Raw genomic sequence first — 12,089 nt, 5'->3', positions numbered from 1 at the left:
CAATCTGGTCAAGTGTTGGTCCTAAAGCTGGAGCTAGTTGCTTAGGACCAGCACTTGACAAGCTTAAACCAGCTTCCATGCTTCAAAACATAGAGCACGTATAAAACAGGCAATTCTTTTAACACTGTTTAAGGTTCTTGTGATGCAACATTGCTGTTTACATTACCCTTCCATTCTGTTCTATACCTGCCTCAACCCTCCCCGCCGTCTTATCCAGTGAGGATTTCTGCCCCAGGGGACGCTGTAATCCCCATAAGACTCATTATTGGACTACTTGAAAGACAATCTCCACCCTGTCTATATCTACGACTAGTAGGGACTTGTACCGAAACGGAACATGTGGAAAAGCACACATGCACAATGGAAACAACTTCTCAAACAAGAAAAAAATGTAGGGTGGGACTTGATATTGTCCATGGGGAATTGGTTGGATGGTTGTGGTTTGCTATTGGTTAATTTGTGCCAGTAAACCCTCATCAGATGTTGATTAAAGATTACAAGGCCACATCAATATTTTTATTTTATTTTTTTATTTTAAATATGCACACTAAAATCATTTTGAATAAATAATGCAATATTACATTTTTTTAAAAAAACTTCATTTTGATTTCATGATTACTTTCACTTCTTTAATTGAGCAAAGTGAACTGTATCACACAAAAATAAAAACATACAGGTAGTTAAATGTAGATTCAGTGTTGAATTATTGGAGAGTTTTTATTCTTTAAAAGAAGAAAGAAGTATCAAATATATAGATGTGAAATTTACATATGCTGCTGCTTATTAAAATGATCACTACTGGCATACAGAAAGTAGACTAATCGTTCAGTGGAGATCCATGAAAGGTTGTTTAAAATGTTCCACTTCTCACTTCAACAGTTTGCATAGATGTCTTCGTTGGAGAGATTCTTTTTGAATGTGCGTTCAGGGTTAATGGTGTAGATGGCCTTATCTCCACATGCCTTTGACTGAAGCTGACGGCTTTTCTCTGTACTTGAAGACACATTGGCGTAAATGTCCTCATCTTTGTTTCCTGAAATGCATTAAAAAATGAGCTGCGAACTTGTACAATTTGTTAGCTTTATGATAATTCTCTCACAACAGAACATTTTTCTGACAACAATGATAAACTCACAATGGTGTAACACTTAATTGACAGTACAGTATCAGCCCAGTATTATGAGGTCCCATTTGTGCCAAAATTGAGTCACTGCTTTGTGCTTTTGTACTATACGTTTGTCTTTGTCAACTTGTTCAGATAAATTAATATGCTCTCTGTATGTTCTCAGACTACAGTAAGGATGACAGTAAAACATTTTTTTAGCACAAATGGAACCTCATACAGTATCAATACCAAATTTTGTTTGCCTTGCCCTTAAAAACATTTTTTGTAAAGTTGAGTAGCTTTTATTTAATGTCTATTATCTTTGAAGTTTTTTTGCTAGTGTACTTAAAAGCTGACAAAATTCACTTTTAAAAGGGATAGTTCAACCAAAAATGAAAATTATCCCATGATTTACTCACCCTTAAGTCTTTCAGATGTTATATTAAAAAATATTCTTACTCTTCCAAGCTTTATAATGGCAGTGAATGGCGCTCATGATTTTGAAGCCCAGGAAAAAGTGCATCCATCCATCATAAATGTAATCCATACAGCTCCAGGGGGTTAAGAAAGGCCTTCTGAAGTGAAGCAATGGGTTTTTGTAAGAAAAATATTCATATTTAAGTTATATATAAACTATAATAACTAGCTTCCAGCAAATGGCTGTATGCATCCAGTTACAAATAGAGTGACCCCTGACCCGACATAGGATGTAGGAGTATCCTGAGCTTAGATGCCTCTCACTGTTCAAAGAGATAGGGCTGGGCAACAAACTCATGCTCCTCTTTTCTTATATCAAAATCCTCCAACGACAATTAAAAAAAATATATATATTATTCTCATTTTAGACACTTTTTTGGGCCTCAAAATCATGAGCGCCCATTCAGTACAATTATAAAGCTTGGAAGAGTCAGGATATTTTTTAATATAACTCTGATTGTGTTCGTCTGAAAGAAGAACGTCATATACACCTGACTGTGTGAGGGTGAGTAAATCATGGGATAATTTGAATTTTTGGGTGAACTATCCCTTTAAGAGAGATCTATCTATCTGACAGTTGATGCAACTCACTTCATGAGAAACATATGGCAGAAAAGATACTTACACTTATGTTTGTTTTTTTTGCACCTGCATATACCAAAAAAAAAAGGAAAACATTCTCATTTATCTCAAATAATGTATAAAATATTTTATATAACTTAAATATCTAGCAGGATCTTACCTTCTGTACATCAGAATCATAAGTGCAAATATAAGCAATAAGAACAGTACTATAACTGTGAGGAAAGCAGTGAATGATATGCCTGCAAAAGCAAAGAGAACAAACAAACATGCAAATCATGGTCTTTGTGCCTGTTCACTACTGTTTAATGTCTCAACATATGTAATATCTTTTTTCTCAGTCGCTTTGGTTCATTTTTTGAAACAGTCTTAACATTCTTTAAACTGTAAGTGCATTTGTCAAAACTGTTTTATGGTAAATAATGTGTGCTGCATGTCTGTAAAATCAAGCACAGACTGACCTGGGGCATTGATCTGTAGGATTGTGGAGTTCACTGCACCATATGGGTTCTGTGCCTCACAAATGTATTCCCCACTTTTCTCATGGGCCACAGTAAAGGAAAGCACACGTGAGGAACCCACTTCTTCCACTATACCGTCCTTCTTCATGAACCACCTGTGGGCCGCTGGAGGGTTGGCATTACTTTGACAGGTGAGGGTTAAATTAATACCAAGCCAGACTGAGCCTGTAAGAGAGATCTGTGTTTCTTTAGGAGGATCTGTGGGTCAGAAAGAGAAGAAACAGTGTGTATTTTCAGAACGACCAAAAATAGAGAAAAGCTGCAAACTGTGTTGTGTTAAAATCTCACACTCCACATTGAGGATGACGGTCTTGTGGCTGAGCAGGGGTTTGTCCTCTCTATCTCGCAGATGGGTGGAAACACAGTTCACCTTCAGGTCATGATGACGGAATGATGGGATGAAGTTCAAAATGCTCTGAACACTATGTGTCCCGTCAGCATTCAGCTGTGTCCATTGTGTTATGTTACCACCTAATGCAGGATCCCATGTTACATTTGGAGTGGCACTGGGGCAAGGGGCTGGAACAGTGCAAGTCAGATTCCCCACCTCACCCTCCCTGAGTACCGGCACAATCACATGCGGCTCGGCCAAGGAATCTGTCAGGATATGCAGAGGAGAAGGAGTAATGGTATTCATTTGTAGAAACTAAGCATTTTCAAATAATAATGGATACACTTTATTTTAAGATGCACTTGTTAAAGTGAAATTATACAAATAAATACTAAGCAGTGCTTCTCACAGGTTTGAAATATACTTGCAGCGGTAGCCAGGTGAAAAATCCTCCTATTACCCACGTCATAAAAATGGTCTACTACATGTGACAAACAACAAATAATGTGATTTTTAATATTTTCATTTATTGAAATTTATTTTAATTACATTGGCTACTATTGCATTTAATTACATATTAATATTATGCATTATTATGCATGTAGCAAAATTACAATATTCTCCTTGCTTTGTCATATAGTGTTTCTCTCAGTGAATGGGTGTAACGAAGCGGGACTCAACGTAAGATCCAAATGCAGCTTTATTAAAAGGTGAGCGTGGTCGTACAGGCAGAGTCAATCAGGAACAAACAGGAACAGCAAGGGACAGGCAGAATCGTAGTGAAGGTACAGGCAATAGATCGAGGCAGGCAGAGATCATTCACAGAACGGCAGACAAGGCAAGGGTCAAGACAGGCAGCGATGGGTCGACAACGGGTAGCAGGCAGGAACAGTAACAACAGACAGACAGGGTACAAATGCTCGGAATTGCTACAACAGTAAACAAGACTTCGCGGTGAGGTGGTGTGAGTGAAAGTCCTTTATAGTCCTGTTAACAAGCTGCAGCTGGGTGTGGTGATTAGTGAGGAGTGTGTGCATGGCTGTATGTGGCGACAGGTGATTGGTGTGGAGTGAACGTGACTGACAGAGAGAATTGTGGGAAGCGTAGTCTGGGGAGTGACAGGAACAGACGGTGATCGTTACATAATGTCCCCCTCCCGGGTCAGGAGCCTCGGTGTGACCACGGCGGGTCAGGTGGCTCGGGCAGCAACGGCAGGTCAGGCGGCTCGGGCGGCCACGGCAGGTCAGGCGGCTCGGGCGGCCACGGCAGGTCAGGCGGCTCGGGCGGCCACGGCAGGTCAGGCGGCTCGGGCGGCCACGGCAGGTCAGGCGGCTCGGGCGGCCACGGCAGGTCAGGCGGCTCGGGCGGCCACGGCAGGTCAGGGTCCGAAGATGACCACGGCGGGTCAGAGTCCATAAATGTCCATAGTGGGCCCCAGTCCATGGGTGGCCATGACGGTACAACCGATGACGGCAGTGGCCGGGCAGGCTCCCCACCCACAAGCTCCCCACCCCTAGGTATACTGCCCCCCCCCAAAAAAGTTCTTAGGGAAATCAACGGGAGTCGTGGCGGGTTCGTGGACAAGGAGCTCGGGTGGCGCCGGCAGCAGGGCAGAGGCTAGCGAAGGATGCTCCGTGGCCGTATCGGGGAGAGCGGGCAGCTCGGTGACGACCTGCGTAGCCATATCAGGGAGAGCGGGCAGCTCGGTGATGGCCTCAGTGGCCGTATCAGGGAGAGCGGGCAGCTCGGTGACGGCAGCGAGCTCGGGCTGCTCAGGGACGGCAGCGGGCTGGTAGAATGGTCCAGAGTCAAAAACGCCTGAATGCCTCCTCCAGGCACGCAAGACCGCCAAAACATAAAAAGTGAAGACAGCCCTCTTGGCCATCACAGGACTGACAGGGAGAGCAGGCTCTGGAGCGGACTCACTGGCTGGAATGGATTCTGGAGAAGATTCACTGGCTGGAGCAGGCTCTGAATTTACAGACACCGAAGGGGCGGCCATCTTGCCCGTGGGCACTGGCAAAGCAGCCATTTCGTCCATCGCGTCCAGGGCGCTTAAGTCCATTGCAATCGGCGAACAAGAGTCCGTTGCAACCGGCGAGCTTGAGAGCGTTGCAACCGGCGAGCTTGAGAGCGTTGCAACCGACGAACTTGAGAGCGTTGCAACCAGCGAGCTTGAGAGCGTTGCAACCAGCGAGCTTGAGAGCGTTGCAACCAGCGAGCTTGAGAGCGTTGCAACCGGCGAGCTTGAGAGCGGTGCGTCCGACGAGCTTGAGTACGAAGCGGCCGGCGGGCTTGAGAGCGGAGCGGCCACCGGGCTTGAGTGCGAAGCGGCCGGCTGGCTTGAGAGCGGAGCGGCCACCGGGCTTGAGTGCGAAGCGGCCGGCTGGCTTGAGAGCGAAGCGTTCGGCAGATGCTTCGGAATGCCAGCTGCTCGAGCTGAAGTCAGTAGAGGATCAGCCACACTGGAACGTAGTCCTCTCCGCTCCCTGACTGATCTGCGCTGGGTGATCAACGAAGCCGTGACGTTGCTCTGGGCAATCAGCGGCGACGTGACATTGCTCTGGGTGATCAACGAAGGTGTGACATTGCCCTGGGCGATCAGCGGCGACGTGACTCGTTGTAGAGACCGCCATTTTGTGTGTGTTCTCGGGCTTGGCAGCCATTACGGGATTCCCCGTCGTGTCGGAATCCTCCGCGACTCCCACAGTGAAAGTCGAACCAACTGCAAGCAAGGCAAAGTCCAGGAATTCTATGAACGATCCGCGGGGACCATTGGTGAGTAAATAGTCCTTAAGTAGTCCTTAATTGGTTAAGAGTCAATCAGGAACAAACAGGAACAGCAAGGGACAGGCAGAATCGTAGTGAAGGTACAGGCAATAGATCGAGGCAGGCAGAGATCATTCACAGAACGGCAGACAAGGCAAGGGTCAAGACAGGCAGCGATGGGTCGACAACGGGTAGCAGGCAGGAACAGTAACAACAGACAGACAGGGTACAAATGCTCGGAATTGCTACAACAGTAAACAAGACTTCGCGGTGAGGTGGTGTGAGTGAAAGTCCTTTATAGTCCTGTTAACAAGCTGCAGCTGGGTGTGGTGATTAGTGAGGAGTGTGTGCATGGCTGTATGTGGCGACAGGTGATTGGTGTGGAGTGAATGTGACTGACAGAGAGAATTGTGGGAAGCGTAGTCTGGGGAGTGACAGGAACAGACGGTGATCGTTACATAATGTCCCCCTCCCGGGTCAGGAGCCTCGGTGTGACCACGGCGGGTCAGGTGGCTCGGGCAGCAACGGCAGGTCAGGCGGCTCAGGCGGCCACGGCAGGTCAGGCGGCTCGGGCGGCCACGGCAGGTCAGGCGGCTCGGGCGGCCACGGCAGGTCAGGGTCCGAAGAAGACCACGGCGGGTCAGAGTCCATAAATGTCCATAGTGGGCCCCAGTCCATGGGTGGCCATGACGGTACAACCGATGACGGCAGTGGCCGGGCAGGCTCCCCACCCACAAGCTCCCCACCCCTAGGTATACTGCCCCCCCCCAAAAAAGTTCTTAGGGAAATCAACGGGAGTCGTGGCGGGTTCGTGGACAAGGAGCTCGGGTGGCGCCGGCAGCAGGGCAGAGGCTAGCGAAGGATGCTCCGTGGCCGTATCGGGGAGAGCGGGCAGCTCGGTGACGACCTCCGTAGCCATATCAGGGAGAGCGGGCAGCTCGGTGATGGCCTCAGTGGCCGTATCAGGGAGAGCGGGCAGCTCGGTGACGGCAGCGAGCTCGGGGCTGCTCAGGGACGGCAGCGGGCTGGTAGAATGGTCCAGAGTCAAAAACGCCTGAATGCCTCCTCCAGGCACGCAAGACCGCCAAAACATAAAAAGTGAAGACAGCCCTCTTGGCCATCACAGGACTGACAGGGAGAGCAGGCTCTGGAGCGGACTCACTGGCTGGAATGGATTCTGGAGAAGATTCACTGGCTGGAGCAGGCTCTGAATTTACAGACACCGAAGGGGCGGCCATCTTGCCCGTGGGCACTGGCAAAGCAGCCATTTCGTCCATCGCGTCCAGGGCGCTTAAGTCCATTGCAATCGGCGAACAAGAGTCCGTTGCAACCGGCGAGCTTGAGAGCGTTGCAACCGGCGAACAAGAGTCCGTTGCAACCGGCGAGCTTGAGAGCGTTGCAACCGGCGAACTTGAGAGCGTTGCAACCAGCGAGCTTGAGAGCGTTGCAACCGGCGAGCTTGAGAGCGGTGCGTCCGACGAGCTTGAGTACGAAGCGGCCGGCGGGCTTGAGAGCGGAGCGGCCACCGGGCTTGAGTGCGAAGCGGCCGGCTGGCTTGAGAGCGGAGCGGGCACCGGGCTTGAGTGCGAAGCGGCCACCGGGCTTGAGAGCGAAGCGTTCGGTAGATGCTTCGGAATGCCAGCTGCTCGAGCTGAAGTCAGTAGAGGATCAGCCACACTGGAACGTAGTCCTCTCCGCTCCCTGACTGATCTGCGCTGGGTGATCAACGAAGCCGTGACGTTGCTCTGGGCAATCAGCGGCGACGTGACATTGCTCTGGGTGATCAACGAAGGCGTGACATTGCCCTGGGCGATCAGCGGCGACGTGACTCGTTGTAGAGACCGCCATTTTGTGTGTGTTCTCGGGCTTGGCAGCCATTACGGGATTCACCGTCGTGTCGGAATCCTCCGCGACTCCCACAGTGAAAGTCGAACCAACTGCAAGCAAGGCAAAGTCCAGGAATTCTATGAACGATCCGCGGGGACCATTGGTGAGTAAATAGTCCAGGCAGAATCGTAGTGAAGGTACAGGCAGTAGATCGAGGCAGGCAGATATCATTCACAGAACGGCAGACAAGGCAAGGGTCAAGACAGGCAGCGATGGGTCGACAACGGGTAGCAGGCAGGAACAGTAACAACAGACAGACAGGGTACAAATGCTCGGAATTGCTACAACAGTAAACAAGACTTCGCGGTGAGGTGGTGTGAGTGAAAGTCCTTTATAGTCCTGTTAACAAGCTGCAGCTGGGTGTGGTGATTAGTGAGGAGTGTGTGCATGGCTGTATGTGGTGACAGGTGATTGATGTGGAGTGAACATGTGACTGACAGAGAGAATTGTGGGAAGCGTAGTCCGGGGAGTGACAGGAACAGACGGTGATCGTTACAATGGGACACAGATTTTTACTGATACAGTAAAATGTAAATATTGAATATGTGTCAAATGTTCTTAGTCTTTTCTTCCTGAGGGGGAGCATCCCAGCCAGAGAGAATACAATAGTTTACTATGAATTCAATTGAAATCAAATGAAACACAATTTATTGTGTAACCAAAATACCAATAAGGCCAAAAAAACAAACAAAAAAAATTAGTGACTTAATTATAAACCAGCCTGAAATACACAGGGACTCTTATTTTGAAATATCTATACTATTGCGGGCTGATTCTTCAGATGAGAGAGATAAAATATGCATTCTTGCAACCTTCTCTAAAACATAAAGGCCATAAAGTAGACATTGTCTTAATTCATCAACTCGAATTCATTAACAATGGCTTGGCATAAATGTGCGCTATTCATTGATTGGGAATCACTTTGAAGCAGCCTGAGGCCCCATTTACACTACTTCTACGGTTACGCTTGGCGTTTACACTACGTTGCCGTTTCTGAACCTCGAAAACTGAGAATTTTTGAAAATGCTGCAGACCCCGTTTTAGTTTGAAAACACCCGGTTGCGTTTTAGTGTAAATGTACCAAAACTGAGACTTTTAAAAATGATGGCGTGGCTGCCCCTGTTTGCTCTGTGTATCCTTGATGACCATGTAAACAGTAACATGGAGACTGACCTGCAATCTTTGGTGGTTTTGTTGCCATTTTTAGCAGCCATTGTGCAGTTAAACTCTGCATTTTTTTAAATACTGCACTGCAGCTACTTACATGCGCAAGAGGTAACTGTTTACATTTGTACGCACATGCCCAGTGTGCATGAATAGTCATGTGACATGCATTTTCGGCCGTGGTGTGTTGATGGAGATCATTTCTGAAACGCTGTGGAAACACCAGTGTAGACGAGGATCGTTTTCATTATAAAACGCACTAGTGTAAACGGGGCCTGAAGCGCTGCTTTTGTGACACATCCACCGCATCTCTGCAGGTTCGAAATGTGTAGGGCGAGGGGAGATTTTCTACTAGTTATTCAATCGCAGATGGTTTCATTATCTCAGGTATAAGTATAAGAGGATAAAAATAAAACAAGCAAAAATGTCTCCAAATATCCTTAGGCGGCAGTTAATATACCTGGGCGGCCCGCCCAAGTAAAGTCTATGTGTGGGAAGCTCTACTAAGAATTATTACAGATTTTTAAAATTTTTGATATATAAGATTACAGTTACACTATAGGTAAGAACAGTTAACAGCACAATATGTAAATTTTTACCACTAGAGGTCGCCTATCTAAAACAAAGGCATAGCTTGATGACTCCAAAATGAATAGGGATGGGACTCAGGCAGAAATCATGTTCATGGATGAGATGATTAAAGTTACTGTAGTATGAAACTGAGCAGGGCCAAGTAATGTTGGAGTGGAACGAGGCCGCTGGAGCGATTGCTAATGAGAGACAAGTGCGACAAGCATTCGTGGGGTAATGCAGCAAACAAAACAGTCACGTTGCTTCATAAAACTGAGGTTAAACCACTGGAGTCATATGGATTACTTTAATTATGTCTTTCCTACCTTTCTGGACCTTAAAAGTGGCAGTTGCGTTGGATCTCTATGGAGGGACAGAAACTTCTTGGATTTCATAAAAAATATATTCATTTGTGTTCCGAAGATGAACGATGAACTTAGGCATGTGGAGCGACTCAAGGGTGAGAAATTAATGACCGAATTTTCATTTTTGTGTGAACTAACCCTTAAAGTGACAGCAGCATACTGATGCTGCCGTGTCATTAATGTTAATGCACAGTGTTGCACAGTGTTATATATTTCGTTCAGCTGTGTACTTACATTATCCTAAATGTTTCCAAGAATTTGTAAATTAAGAGAAATTCAGTTTCCCCTTCCCTCCCTTGTCACTTGTCGCCTGTCAATGACGTAATATCTGCATTATCCCTGGTTTCCTTGTGCTGGATAGTTATCAGCATAATCAATGTTATATAGCTCAAAACGATGAAATGTTGGAATCATCAGTATGATCAGGGTGCGATTTGTAGGGGCGATGGGGAAGATTTCTCTTCTGGTCTATGTATCCCTGCCTCTGCTGAATTATTTTTTTATAAAAATATCCCCAAGGGTGATGCTACTGCACAAACCACCACCAGAGCATATAAAATACCAAAAAAAAAAAAGATATATATATATATATATATATATATATATATATATATATATATATATATATATATATATATATATATATATATATATATATATAACAAAACAAAAAAAAACATTGCCAAGTAAAACGCTGCGTTTATATAGAATTGTCTCTTCACGACCACAACAAACGGGACATTCCAACTTCACCTCAGCGCCAGGTGCAAGTCAAACGAGCGCGAAAAAGGTAACAGTTAGGCTACAGGTGACTATGAGGGAGCTTCAGTTAAACAACAGTGAACTGCGGTCAGATGAGATGTTGTCAGGCTATGATGACAGGCTATGAAACGGTAAAACTCTAAAATGAACACGACTGTCCAATCAGCCGTTACTGTGCTCGCGGCGCGCACTCGCTGCATATTAGCCTACTTTATTATAGCTTAATAAAGCGCAAAAGTACGAGCATGCACCGACGTTGTTCTGTTTTAAGTTGAGTCATGAAATTACCAAACATGCGATTAAAGCTGCCTCAAAACTCTGCATGCATGTATTTGTTGACATGGTTTTAAAGCTATATTGTTATCCAATTTTTTGGCCTTAAAACGTCTTAAAATGCACATGTGTACACCAGGGAAATCTACATTTTCTCGGGGGAGCATGCCCCCGCACCCCCCTAGCAAACTACATTTTGTGACCCTGGTAGTTATGAAACCTGCGTACGGCCCGGCTTCTATTCTATCTAACCAAATATGAGATAAACATGTATTTCTCCAAATGGGTGCACTTTGAGACTAAAACTTTGTATGTGTATGCACTGTGATCAATACTAAATGGGACCAAACGCGATTGAATGTAAAGGTTTGTGTCTCGTTATTCTATTAATAACTACCGATTGATTTTGCATTCCTATCAGAAATGAAGAATTATTAGTGTCATTGTAGATAGTGGTGCAAATATGTAAGCTATCTAATACTTCAAATTCCAAAGTTAAAAAACATTTTTCATAATAATATGAAATGTCCTCATTCGTTTATATAGGCTAACTTGGGACTCCCAGTGTGGCACTGATATCCGTCTCTCATTAGCAAACTTTTGTAGCTTTAATAAATATCAGTGTGTATTTTATTCACACAGTGATATAATTTTATTTTACACATTTCTTTGTCCTATTTTTTCATTTGTTTCTTTGTTTTTATTTTAGTACTGATTGTTTACCTGTCTTCAATAATTGCTTAAGAAACTTTTACATGCATTAGTTAGCCAAGTATTAATTTTTGCAATGGTATCGAACCTGGTATTGAGAATTGTGAAATTTCACTGATTTCTAAAATTTTGGAACTGTAACAACCTTATTTCCAGAAAAAACTAAATCATGATATTGTAATTGTGAAAATTACTCATTTCATGATGTTAGATTTAGGTCATATTGATCATCCATTTTCCTTACTATAAAGTTCTGCCAGTTTTACATGCGATTTATTCAGTAGTGTTCAGCACAAGTAATAGGCTGCAGTGTAACTTGGACAGAAGTAAGTATAGAAATGGCACACAAACGACACCTCAGTCAAACTCAGGTCTTTTTGAAAAGTTGGTGGTAGAGGCAAGTGAAATAAAAACAAACGTTTCTAAGCAGTTGTACACACCAAATTGTGCTTTGCATTCAGAACACGTCCAGAGATACTAAAGCCTAATAGTCATGCTTCACTGAATGGCCAATTTCACATGTATTTATACATTTTCAAAATACAAAATACCATATTTGTATGTGAATAAAA

General features: G+C 45.0%; 1 protein-coding gene across 3 annotated transcripts in view; it reads right to left on the bottom strand.

The window, feature by feature from the left end:
- Window positions 1-26: 26 nt before the first annotated feature.
- Window positions 27-12,089, bottom strand: part of LOC137023082 (sialic acid-binding Ig-like lectin 7) — a 16,295-nt gene continuing 4,232 nt past the window's right edge. For 2 of the 3 annotated variants that reach the window (XM_067389702.1, XM_067389700.1), the window contains 5 exons: window positions 2,974-3,282; window positions 2,626-2,883; window positions 2,325-2,406; window positions 2,208-2,230; window positions 27-1,033 (listed from right to left, as the gene is read on the bottom strand). In XM_067389702.1, the coding sequence (XP_067245803.1) occupies window positions 1,032-1,033; window positions 2,208-2,230; window positions 2,325-2,406; window positions 2,626-2,883; window positions 2,974-3,282 (674 nt within the window). In that variant the 3' untranslated portion in view covers window positions 27-1,031. Of the gene's footprint in view, window positions 1,034-1,582; window positions 1,681-2,207; window positions 2,231-2,324; window positions 2,407-2,625; window positions 2,884-2,973; window positions 3,283-12,089 lie in introns of those variants that run through there. The other variant, XM_067389701.1, reaches the window with a different exon arrangement.

Source organism: Chanodichthys erythropterus, chromosome 7 (assembly GCF_024489055.1).
Source record: "Chanodichthys erythropterus isolate Z2021 chromosome 7, ASM2448905v1, whole genome shotgun sequence".
NCBI lineage: Eukaryota > Metazoa > Chordata > Actinopteri > Cypriniformes > Xenocyprididae > Chanodichthys > Chanodichthys erythropterus.
This window is presented reverse-complemented; position numbering and strand designations above follow the sequence as displayed.